At 45.9% G+C, this 12,728-nt stretch overlaps 1 protein-coding gene across 2 annotated transcripts; it reads right to left on the minus strand.

The window, feature by feature from the left end:
- Positions 1 to 1,261: 1,261 nt before the first annotated feature.
- Positions 1,262 to 9,410, minus strand: TBXT (T-box transcription factor T). Of its 2 annotated transcripts, none has more exons than XM_066545625.1 (8): positions 9,205 to 9,410; positions 8,833 to 9,097; positions 8,136 to 8,270; positions 7,331 to 7,392; positions 7,176 to 7,237; positions 6,088 to 6,264; positions 4,596 to 4,725; positions 1,262 to 3,310 (listed from the first exon to the last, which is right to left on the minus strand). In XM_066545625.1, the coding sequence occupies exons 1-8, from the start codon at positions 9,408 to 9,410 to the stop codon at positions 3,043 to 3,045; spliced, it is 1,305 nt and encodes a 434-aa protein (XP_066401722.1). In that variant the 3' UTR covers positions 1,262 to 3,042. The 2 variants fall into 2 exon arrangements, with proteins under 2 accessions (XP_066401722.1, XP_066401721.1); XM_066545624.1 differs by having other exon boundaries at positions 4,596 to 4,728.
- Positions 9,411 to 12,728: the final 3,318 nt, after the last annotated feature.

The following is a 12,728-nucleotide window of genomic DNA, read 5'->3' on the forward strand; positions in this document are numbered from 1 at the left end:
CTGGGTTAAGGGTTGGACTCTGATCTTAAAGGTCCAAACTAATTTCCAATTTCCAAACTAAATGATTCTACAGCAGATTGATTGTTGGAACCCAGGGCACAGGGAATATTTCCCTACCTCTCCTGGCAAGTCCTGATTCCCAGGAAAACAGTGCTTTTAACCTCCATCCGTGGAGAAAGCTTCCAAGACTTTGGGATGAATTAGAATCTACAATTGTGTGAAATAGATAGTAGTGTAGTTTGTCACAGGATGAAAACTTTAGAGTTTTGGGTGTTTAGTGTGGAGGTAGATAGAAGACAAAATGGAGGATTCTGGGTGTCGTATGGTCTCCTTCTTCATCTACTCCATTTTCTGCTGTGTTGGTGGCACAGGGTGATTGGTTGGGGAAAGCTGCAATGAAGATGTTGCGTGGTGGGCAAATAGTTAGGTATTGGTAGATAAGTAGAAATAAAGTACGTTTTAAGGCTTAATGGGATGAAACAGCTTTAAAAGACCTTGAAACTGTACATCTTGGGACCTTTTTGTTGTCTTCTTCTTGTGAGCTAAACCTGGTGTAGATGGCACACAGAACTTGTAATAAGAGAAAAATAAACAGCAACCTGAAGACCAAAGAAGTCCCATTCATCTCTCACTCCTGGCACAGAACTATTAGGGGTCTCTCATGCTGGGGACCCCAAGGGCTTTCCCAAAATTGATCATCCTCTTCCTGTGACATGCCTGCTTTGAGGGCACAGCTCTGGGGCAAGGGATAAAGCCGGCTCCCCCCCAGGTCAGCTCTCAGAAGTGGCATGTGCGTGCTCAGCTGCACACAGAGCCAGGGCAGTGCTGATCAGCTGGTAACAGACTCATGAAGTAGCTGAAAGGACCAGGCAGCAGCTTGGCATTAATGACTGAGGGCAGGGACTCAGAAACACTCTTGAAAATCTGGTTCTCAAGGTCTAACACAGCAGGTGCCAGCCTCGCATCCAGCCCCAGCTAGAAACTGGTCACTGTGGGAAAAGAGCTTTCATCCAGCACCAAATGCGGCAACCACCTCTGAATAGCAGTCAAGGATTTACCAAAACAAGGGAGAAACACACAGGGGTGGAGAAAGCAGGGGATGAGAACTGTTTGAACTTTCGCCCACAGAGAGAAGGTGACGTGCAACAGGAATCATTTGTGAAACCACTCAGTGGAAGGTTGGCACACTGTAGGTTCAATATGGCTGATGTGCTTTTGTTTCACCCTTCCCACCACCCCCACAAACTGAAAATCAAGCATTGAGTTTTTCTTAAGAATCTTTACTTTTTTTTTCTTAACTTAAATTATACTTCCAAAATACAAGTATAAAACCTCACAATGAAAGATGCTGCTAATTTCTAAAAAACAGTCTAAATAATAATGCACTTACATCATTTACACAATTTACCTTCACAATAAAATAGGAGCACTTAGATCACTATTTACATATTGACAGAGGATGTGGCTGTGCAGCCATCCACTTTTGATGCTGTCTCCTGCTGGAGTACCTCTGGGAGTCTTGTCTCTGCAGGGAACAAGCCCTGCCAAAACTTTCCTAGGTGCAGGAACCTGCCCAAAGGGTACCAAACAGACCAAAATGGTGGCAAATACTTGCTTTTTCATCTTAAAGCTGCCACTGTAGCACATAAGCACACATCAATGAGTTAAGGAATTCCCTGATACAGAATTTGCTTTGCTATATTAGGCACTTCATTATACAAATTATTTATTATGGCTTATGCAAAAGAACTCACTTTCCTCAGGATATGTATTTGCCAGATTCAGTGGGAGACAGAGACACGTCTAAGGGCACACTTTCAGCCAATGTTTTGGGTTAAGCCTGCATCATGAATTTGGATCACATTAGTTCATATCAGCAATGAAGCAAGTATTTTATCAAGACCTGTTCCTTCTAGCAAGTCAAGCAGTCAGTGTGTTTTCAATTTTAGTACATCTGCACGTTTGTGCAAAAACCTTGGCAACTGCAGATCTCCCTCTTCCAGTAAGTTAACTACTTAACATCCATGCTGTTCCATGTGCCATGGGGTGACATATCCCACATATGATTGTCTTAGAGTACACTGTAGGTCGAGGGATTATTTACATATCTTAATATGTAGAAGATAAAGTTGTAACTTACCAAATAATAAATACAGATCAGAGTACAAGACTGAAATAAAATAAATTAGAATGATTCCCCAAGGTGTTGAATTCCTTCTCTTAAGGCCCGAGCCAAAGATTAAAAAAAAAACAAAACACATCAAGTGATATATTTCCAATGGTTCAAAAAGGTTTTGGATAGGACTTCTAATTAGACACTATTTGAAAATGAGATGTTTAGCTAAGCTGGTGGGTATTTGAAACCTGTATGATCGAACAGCAAAACTTACCTCCAAAAGTCTTTTGGGTAAAACTTTTTAGACCAAACATTAATACTGTTTTTATTGGGAAGAATATAGTTCTCAAAGATTGTCTCAACATAAATTCAGCAGCAAGGAAATAAGCATACGTTAAGAACACAACGTATTTGTGAAGCAAATACGTGTTAGTGCACATGATTTTCCAAAAACTTCACTCTGCAGCTACATTTGTGCATATTTCAGAATGCTTCTAACTAGATGGTTAATAAAAATCTTCTCATGACTATAGCTAAGTTTGCCATTTAAAAAAAACTAACTGAAAAACAGTTAGGAGTAACTTAAGAATGATGCCAAATTTCAGGTCCAAATATATCAGAACACCAAGAAATTTGGAATCCACGTAAAAATCTTAAAACTTAGGTCTATCAAACTTTAAAAAATAAAAAAAAATATTAAAAGCAGTGAATCTGCTCTCAGAATTGCACACTCACCAGGTTTGTAAACTCTACATGAAGTCAGTGATGCACAGTTCACTATAAGAGGTATAATGTGGATGCTCTATGCAGAGCAGTACAGATGCTTTTTGGTTGCAGTTTCCTTCACGTCTCCTCTCTCCTCCTTGAGGATTGAGCAGCTAACATAATTCGGTAGCTAGAAGTGTTTCAGAGGAAGAGGCCTGTGTTTACATGGAAGGGGAGGTGACAGGTGTCCATGTGGGTGCCAGCCTGGCATGTGCAGAGGTGTCATACTGGCTGTCGGGCAGGTCGGTGGGTGCTGTGCCATCGTACAGGGGCGAGGCAGAGGAGGCTGCTGGCACCGCGTGGGGCAGGGCCGAGTAGGGTCCTGGAGAGCCACGCAGGAACTGGGAGCTCAGCCCGTTGGACATCCCGCTCGGCTGGGACACCGGCGTGATGCTGCTGTTGCTCACGGACCACAGGTTGGGGTACTGGCTGGAAGAAGGAAAGGCACAGGCAAAACCAGTTATTAGTGACTCCAGTGCCTGCTGGCAGCTCCTCAGCTCACGACACAGCCCCCAGGCCAGGTCCTTTTGCTGCAAACAGTGACACTCCCTAGGCAGTTCCCAGACACTGCGAGGCAGGAAGGACCCCCAGGCACAATTTGTGTTCATGGCACCCCCGCAAATAAACTGAACTTCCCTATTTTCCAACAGATAGAGGGTTAGACAAAAGGGGTGGCAGAAATGCCTTCCTTGATATTTCACAGTTCCATTTCTACTGGTTTTACCTCCTGAACAACTCACTGCAGAAATTGAAACTCCAGGAACTTGGCAACTTCCTAAATATGCATCCTGGGGATCAGACAGAGAAAGAAGGGCTAGAAGGACCTTTTTACTCAATTAATCTATGTTAGGACTAAAAATATGTTCAGCAATACAGTTAACTCATACTGGGTAGTAGTACATATCCTGATTAACAGTTAAGAGTCCATGTGCGTGGTTCAAATGCAAAAATGCTTTCTACACACAGAATGGTAGGTCTGAATTGCTAAAAGAGCTGTCCAAATCCTGTCCCTCTGTAGTTCATATCAAATATTTTTACAACCTTTTCTGCAGCTCTTTGAAAATTCAAGTTTAGCTCTAAGGGACTAAATGCAAGCTGAATTTTTGCTAAAGGATTCAAAAGTTTAATTAAGATAATAAGTACAGAGGGGAGCAAAGATTCTTTTTTTACGATCACAAAATATCAAAGACTTTCACCACATGTACAATCCCATGATATGCTGGTTAGTGTGTCAATGCTTAAGTAAAGAATTACTGCCCCAACTGTGCGTTCCTTCTCCACACTACAGCTGACTGCTCCCTCATTTGTAGCAGAATAAAGGTTTATGGAGATGGCTGGGAAAGCTGTGACCAGCCAAAATGGAAGGGATAAAGAAAATAAATTTTTTTAACACCATTATACATAAGAGAGATGAAACTTAAGAGAGCATCCTCAAATTCAATCTATGTTTGTCTAAGTAATTTACAATCCTTAATTTATCAAATATTGCTGTCACAGGTATCTACATTTCCAGAACCAAGACATTAAAAAAAAAAAAATCTGTTTCTTCAATCTGTGTTCCTTGTGGATAGTCCTTCTCAGTGCCCCACGGAGTGCTAATGGTTCATACCAATGGCCAAAACGGCTTCCAATATGCTGGTGACTCTTTACCTCCTTTTTCAGCCTTTTCCTCTGAGAAAGTACCAATATAGGGATATGAGGGCTGGACTCCTACCTGGAGCTGGTAGCTGTGCCAGTGCTGTGACCCATGGGCAGCATGGCTGTGTGTGTAGTAACTCCCAGAGAAGACCAGTTGTCATGGGACTGCAGCATGGACAGGCAGGCAGAGGAGTTGTCAGCATAGGCTGCTGGGAAAACACACGATCACTTACAAACACTAGAATCAGGCCAAATACCAATCTTGTATTCAAATACAATGAAGAGGTTTAAACCACCCTTCCCCACTACTACCTTGGAAAAAAAACCAACCAAAATTACACACAGAAAAAAACAAAGCCAGTAACCATTTGTGTCCAGCTCACACCTTTATTGGCACTACCCTGATGTATTGTTTTGCTCCACTAATAACTGCAAAATCTTATTTCTATGAAGGGCCTATGGCCAAAAGGCTGTCTGCAAGCCAGCTGCTAATTCAGCAGATGCCATTTTACACAGTCAGTGGGAAAAGGAGGGCTCTTTATTTACACTGTCACCTGGAGACCTTCCATCTCCATCACCTACACAGGCAGTAACAGTCTGGCATAGCTGGGTAACAAGGCTATCACTGGATCACACATCCCAGTTTTGAGCCAAGCATGCCACCTTGAAATCTGCCTCAGGCACCATCAGGAGTGACTGGACTGTGGCTTAGACTACTTGGCTTGTGACCCACACAGCAGGGGCACTAGGAAGCTATAAAGGCAATGCCATACAGCCACCCATGGTCACCCTAGCTGCTGTCATAGCTAGCTAAGGGAAGGAAGTTTTTGGCTGAGGAAAAGAAAGAACACCATTTTATCCTTTTTTTAGTCTTGCACAAAATTTCCAAGATGCAAGAAAAGTTCACAGAGAGCTAGCTGTCCACTTCAAAATGAACTACAAAGCTACATACAAGATTGGTCAGGCTGCATCTAGAAGCCCATGTATTACTTCATAATTCAAAATAATAAATATTTTTTAAAGGGAACCTTCAATATCTATACAGCTGGAAAACTAAAATTTTTAGCCATTCTTCTTTGCCAGAAGAAATAAGAAAGAAAGAAAGAAAGAAAGAAAGAAAGAAAGAAAGAAAGAAAGAAAGAAAGAAAGAAAGAAAGAAAGAAAGAAAGAAAGAAAGAAAGAAAGAAAGAAAGAAAGAAAGAAAGAAAGAAAGAAAGAAAGAAAGAAAGAAAGAAAGAAAGAAAGAAAGAAAGAAAGAAAGAAAGAAAGAAAGAAAGAAAGAAAGAAAAAACCCCCACCGTTAAAAATCCCCTTTTCACCCTGAAGTACCTGGTGCCTGATATATTAAGTCTTAAGATATTTGGCTACTTCTGAGCACACCTTTTTTAAAAGCTCTGCAGCTGACTCAGCTCCTTATTATTTCTATCTATGCAGCAGTGGGATGTTCACAGACAGACACTACCCACAACCCCAGTTCAGATAAGCCAACAGAATCAGACCCCCAGTTCCAAAGGCACTGGGAACACGTCCTGGGCTCAGGGCCCCCTTTCCCAGAGCTGCAGCCTTACCTGGGGAGCTGTTCCTGTGCGCGTAGGGGCTGCTGTAGGGCGCGGGCCGGTGGCTCCTGAGCGAGGAGTACCTGTCACAGCTGTGGGCAGGGGACAGCGACAGCCCGGCTCCAAACTGCGCGTGGGCGTTGGCCGGGGGGCACAGAGCCCCGCTGCCAGGAATGAGCCAGCTACCTACTGAGGGGGAGCAAGAGCTCTGTGAGAGGGCTGGGCAGGGCAGCCAGGCACAGAGTCACAGCAATGACACAACTGAACAGCGAGGAAACGCACACTCAGGAAAGGAAGCTGAGTCTCAACGCAGCTGAAAAATATGGATCTTTACAACTTGGATAAATGCTCTTATGGAGGGAAATTAGATAGCAGCTGAGAAAAAGTCTTGTGTCAAGTTAACTTGTTTTTTAAATCACCATTTAGCCACAACCACAGTAAGGAAACACTGAAATTGTTAAACCCTCCCATATGTAGGTAGTGTGTGCTCAGTAATTGTTAGCATAGTATTCAGTTTTAAATTGCTCTCTGGGGTCCTCGACCTATAGCTAAGCTCTGAAGTTTCTCAGATTGCTAAGAACTCCTCTTAAAAAGTATTTTCTCTGAAACAAAAATTCCTGCTGTAAATCAACTCTCCCATCCCTTTTAGGCTACATTTTGTTGTCAATTTGTTAAAACAGAAATCATTAAGACACAACTGCTTTTCAGTCATCTGAAATAACTTCTTCAAGCAAATGCCCATAATTTTCTTACAGTAATTAAAACATGAGTACTGTCTCAGTAAGTTTTATGAAATAAACTTTTGTCTCCATGTCCATGTGAACATTGCTGTCCTTGTATAAAAAGGCAGATGTCTTTTTGGACATAAAGGCAGGATTCTATTAAATTGTTTTGAATGCAATAAATCCTAACCACACACAGAGATTATAGTGTTTATACAAACATCAACATGCATGAAGCACAACCACAGAAATTGGTAACATTGCTTTCTATGAGCTAACAAACCAGCTACCAAGCACTGGCCTCAAAGTTTAGCTTAACTTCACACAGAGTAGATGGAAGAAATAAAAGTCATGCTCATGATGCACAATGAAACATACACTGTGAATACCCAGACTGCTGATTGTCCCCCACTTCTTCCATCATGTCTTTGTGATCACTCCTATAAAAGAAACCATGCCATATTAGTTAAGAATTTGTCTTCAAAAATCTATCTTAAAAATCTACATTTTAGAATTAAGTTAAGAGCTCTCACCTTTCTTTTGCATCAAGAAATGCCTTTGCAAACGGATTGTATTTAATTTTTAAAGCTGTGATCTAAAAACAACAACAAATATCTTTTATTCACATGTATCACCATTCATTATCATACCGATACTAAGACTATCCAGTGAAGTTGGTAAAACCACAGATTTTTGAAGAAATAAAAGTAGACCCATAAAAGCAACTGATGGGCACGAATTAAGCTCCTTAAGGTCTGAAGTATTATCAAAGCACTAGAAGTTAGTCTCTCTGCCAAATTTTGAAACACTGAATAGCCTGAGCTCATTGATCATCTAAGGAAACATCTAAGAAATGAAGTAAACTAAATAGCTATAAAAATCTTCACATTTCAAACCAGAGCAGATTGGACATCAAAGAAACCTCAGAAAACCTGATAATTACAACTTCATTCAACACACACATGCATTTGAGTAACAGAAAAAGGGCTGCTCCAAAAATGGTGCCCTGTGTAGCTCAAAATAACAATTTCACTGTGTAGCTCAAAATAACAATTGTTTTTTCTACCATAGTTGTTTGCCCCACAGAGTCTTTTAAAATTACTCCTCTATAATGAATCTGCAGTACATAATGAGACAAACAATGCTCAAAACTTTGTTCTATAACTCATTCATAGGGCTTTTTCATGCATTAATTTAATCTCTTGTATTTAGCTTCAAAAAAAGCATAGGAAGAACTGAAAAACGCAAGAGGAGATCCATTATTTTGCTCTGTAACATGCACGCATTGCTACTGGAAACCTCCCGGCAGTGGCAGCCTCTCTTCCCCGCTGTGCTCACCTCCTCGTTCTGGTAGGCTGTCACAGCTATAAACTGGGTTTCTGGGAAGGAATGGCTGGTGATCATCCGCTGCGGGCCACCCACTCGCACAATGTGGATCCTTGGCTCATACTTGTGCAGGGAGTTCAACATGATCTGTAAACAAACAGAGCAGGTGAGCAGCGACAGAGTGGCGGCAGATGCTGCCAGGCACAAAGGACACTCAGGTTTTAAAGCATCCATCTTTCCATCAAAGGTGGACAAAGCAATAAGCCTAAAACTGAAGCTGTGAGAGAAGGAAAGGCACACTGAGGACAGACAACTTTCTGCACAAGTTATCCTCATCCCTGTTACTTGACAAAGCATTCACAGAGTCACAAATGCATCAATGATAAGTCAGCCTTAGAAAGATTCATCTACTACACCACTGACATTAGCAAATATTCATACCAGAAGGAGCTTTTAAAAAAAGACAAAGTGATAAAACATCAAGGCACTCATCCTCAGTGGAAGGAGACGCTCTCCTGAATGAATGAATGAATGAATGAATGAATGAATGAATGAATGAATGAATGAATGAATGAATGAATGAATGAATGAATGAATTGCGGGGACAGGGAGAAGCGCGACCCATCGCAATATGTTTGGTAAGGATGAAAACGAGCAGTAAGGAGAGAGCGAGCCCCGCTGACCGGCAGGTCCCGGTGCCGGCGTTTACCTGCCCGCCGCCGTTGAGCTTGTTGGTGAGTTTGACTTTGCTGAAGGAGACGGGCGCCTTCATCCAGTGCGCGCCGAAGTTGGGCGAGTCGGGGTGGATGTAGACGCAGCTGGGCGCCTGCGGCTCCGGCTTCCCGCCGGGCACCCACTCCCCGTTCACGTACTTCCAGCGGTGCCCGTCGGCCGCCACGAAGTCCAGCAGGAAGGAGTACATGGCGTTGGGGTCCAGCCCCGACACGCTCACCTTCAGCACCGGGAACATCCTCCTGCGGGGCGACACGGAGGCGCGAGGGGGGGAGTCCCGCCGCCGGGACCCCCGCGCCCCCCGGAGCCGGGGCGGGGAGGCAGCGCGGGCGGCGGGGCCCGTCCCTACCTGCCGTTCTTGGTGACGATCATCTCGTTGGTGAGCTCCTTGAAGCGCAGCCACAGCTCGCTGTCCTCCAGCGCCACGCGCAGCTCCCGCTCCGTGGGGTCCCCCTTCTCGCTGCCCGCCTGCAGCTCGCTCTCCACGGCGCTCAGCAGGTGGTCCACGCGGTACTGCGGGGGCTTGCCCGCGCCCTCCGCGCCGGGGGAGCTCATCCCGGCCCCGCGCCCACCCGCCCTCCCGCCCGCGGGGCTGCTGGCTGGCACGGCCGCAGCGACACCGAGCCGGGCCCGGGGCGCCTCGCCGCGCCCTCAGCGGCCGGGCCGCTGTTATAGCCCGCCATAAACGCCCCCCCGGTGACATCAGCGCGCCGGCGGGGGGGCCGCGCTGATTGGCGGGCGGCGCCTTTGATGGGCGCGCGCGGCGCTGCCCATTGGCCGCCCGCGGCCATATCAGAACGGGGCCCGCGGGAGCCTGTGATGTTAATTGCGGCCCGCGGGATTAAACGCGGCTATTTTATGTAAATCTGCCCCCAAATGTTTGCACCTCTATCAAAGCCGCCGGGGCCGGGGCTCCGGCAGCCGCGGAGGAAATGGCCCATCTCGGCAACAGCCTCACAACCGGCCAGCGCGGCACCCTCCCGCCTCCCGGCGCTGCGAGACCGCCGGTCCGCTTCCAGGAGGGCAGGCTGGACGGGAGGCGCTCCCGCCGCGGATTCATATTTAAGGGAAAAAACGGGAAGTCTGACAGCAGCACCCCGCCCCGCACGCTGCTTCCCCCCGCACCTGCCCCTGCCCCCTTGGCGGAACCTCTGCTGCAGGGAAGGGTGCAGCTGGCAGCGACAAACCTTGCGGGAAAAATGAGCCCGAGAGTGGAATCGCGCTGTCCAGCGGCTGCACAAACCGGGCACTCCCCGCTTTTAGCGAGCCCGTGAGCCCGCCCACGGGAAGAGTGGCAGAGTTTGCCTCTCAGCATCAGCACAGGCAGCGCCTTCGCAGCCGAGATGCTCGACGGCGATGGTTTCGAACCATCCCACCTAAGTAACTTTTTAAAAATCTGAAAATAGCCACCCGCCGTCCCACCTAAATAAAAGCATACTTCTGAAAAACAGGTCGATAGTTAAAGGCTTTGTTTCGTGTAGGAAGGAGAAGCAAGCGCCCGCGAATTCCTGCGGGCAAGAGAGGAGAAACATGGGTGAAACTTTGCAACGGGATGAATTTATTTTAAAGTTATTTGACGCAAAAACAAGAGCCGGGACTAGGGAAAAGAGGGATGCTCTGAAGCACTCCCGCCGGCCGGTGTTGTAATAGTTTGCATTCTCCGGAGCTGCGACGGTCTGTGGTGTGAGGGAAGTTTATTACCTTTCCGTGAGAATCCCTGGATAGAGGGCGAGGGGGAGAGAGGTGACAATGAGCAGGAAATAGTTCAATGGGGTCTCTTTAAACAATAACAAGTTCTTTAAACGGGAGCAAAGGAGAGGGGAAAAGAAGAGGAGCGGTGTAAAAATCAGAGTTGTTTTTAAAACAGGCATCTCCTCTTCTCCAAACACCGCTCACCATCGCTGCCGGGATTTTTCAACTTTTAGGAGAAGGTGCCCGGGATACACTGTCAAGCTGCCTGGCAGCAGAAGGAGCTGGAAGTCAGGGCTGCCAGGGGAAGGCACGCTGAGGGTCCCTTTTGCGGGATGCAGACGGTGATTCAGTCCTTTTTGGTTTAGTAGCTGCGGCTTAGGGCTGTATTTTCATTACACAGCACCATCGTTCACTTACTCAACATTTTTCTCCTTCAATCTGACAAGCCAAATTCCTCAAGCCACCTCTTTTCAACCACTGTGCAGAAACAGGAGAAAAAAATGTTATCCGTTCAGATTAATTCTTGCTTTAAAGTTTCTTAAAACTCTTTCTGCCTGAGCACCTACTGCCTGCTTTTTGTCCTCTTCGGAAGGGGAAAGCAGGATTTGCAAATAAATTACGGGCAAAGTTTACTAAGTTGATGCGTGGTCTCTGCTAGCCATAGTTGGAGATGATCTTTTCGCTATCAGGTGTTTACTTCACGCTGGCCCTCGGGTGGGCTGGCAGCCCCAATTTCGGGTTTGTGCTTTGAAGGCGACATTTCGAGCATCTCAGTCCTGAAAAAGCCGAGTGCCAGGAGAGGCTGGCCCCGAAGAAGGACTGGCACGGACAGCTCCCCGCTCCGTGCAGGTGACAGGGAGAGAAGGGACTGTTCAGCCCTTGCCCAAGTCGCGTCACTTTTAGGGTACGGTCTGCGGGGAAGGCGGGGAGGGGAAAGGGGACAAGAGCAGCGGAGATGGTGGGGGTGGCGGTGGTGGGTCCTGTCTTGCCTCAGCTTTTCCTCAGCCCGACGCCACCTGACAATGAACGTGTTGTTTAAGAGCCGAAAGCAGCAGGAACAGCCGGAATTGAAAGCGACGGAGCGGTTTTGGTGGAATATGAACTATTCTGAAAATGTATAAATCAAATAATTAAAGACGATCTAAAATTGTATTTCTGTGATCTGAGCTTTTAAAACACCATTTAATTCTTCCAGATGGATGCTTCAAGGAAGGAATAGTTCTGTATATCCAATCCCTCTATATATAAGTGCACTCAAGGAATGAGAAGCCCTTCAGGACCAGACACTTACCTACATGGTCAATATTTTTTGCACTGATAGCTCTCTTTAGGCAGAGAGAGGAGAGTTGAAGTTCAACTTGGTTTGATATATATCACATTTTACTTAATAGTTAGCAAATGAGTGAGCTGCTCATCCCAGAAAAATAATGTATGCTCTCCAATTTAGCTAGTCTTAAAAAAAAAAAAAGTCTTTCCAGTTTTAAATTTTAAAATGACCATTAAAAAAAAAGTTTCCAGGAGTTATGTATAATCTTTGAAATGCCATAAAAAATTAAAATAAAACCTAACAACCGCTCCAAAAGAACCAACAGACCCAACCCGTAAAGTTTTTCCTCAGCTTGGAGTCCTGTCGTCTTTATTTTATTTCCTTCCCCCTCTTTCTGATCTTAATTGCACTTTGGTTCTCAGGAGAGAGGACTCCCCACTTCCAGAGTCTTTTCAGCGGGTGCTGCAGTGCATGACAGTTTACAGCCAAAAAACTTCCTCCAGCCGAACAGCTATAAAGATTCCCGATTTATAGCAATACTTTCCCTCTTGCATGGGAAGATTAGTTGCCTCCAGCTGTTACTTCGTGTTCAGAAGGCTCGTCCGTCATTCCCTACCTTATTCCCTGGGACACGGCAATCCCCAGACACCTTCCCAGCGGGAACCGGCCCGTCCCTGCGGTCCCAGGGTACCAGCTGCCCCTCTGCAGCTTTAACCGCCTGAGGATGCCAAAATGCCGGAGTGTGCTCAACTATTGGAGCTATTTGTTTAAATATCTTTCAGCTTGCAGTTCTGGGGGGGACACGCGCGATTAACGCCACATTTGGGGCCAGATCCGTGTCTCTCCTGTCCCACCCAACCCTTGCCACTTCCCGTGCCCATCCCGGGCAGCAACCCGGGGATGAAACCCACCTT

This window comes from Molothrus aeneus, chromosome 3, assembly GCF_037042795.1.
Source record: "Molothrus aeneus isolate 106 chromosome 3, BPBGC_Maene_1.0, whole genome shotgun sequence".
NCBI classification, from domain to species: Eukaryota; Metazoa; Chordata; class Aves; order Passeriformes; family Icteridae; genus Molothrus; species Molothrus aeneus.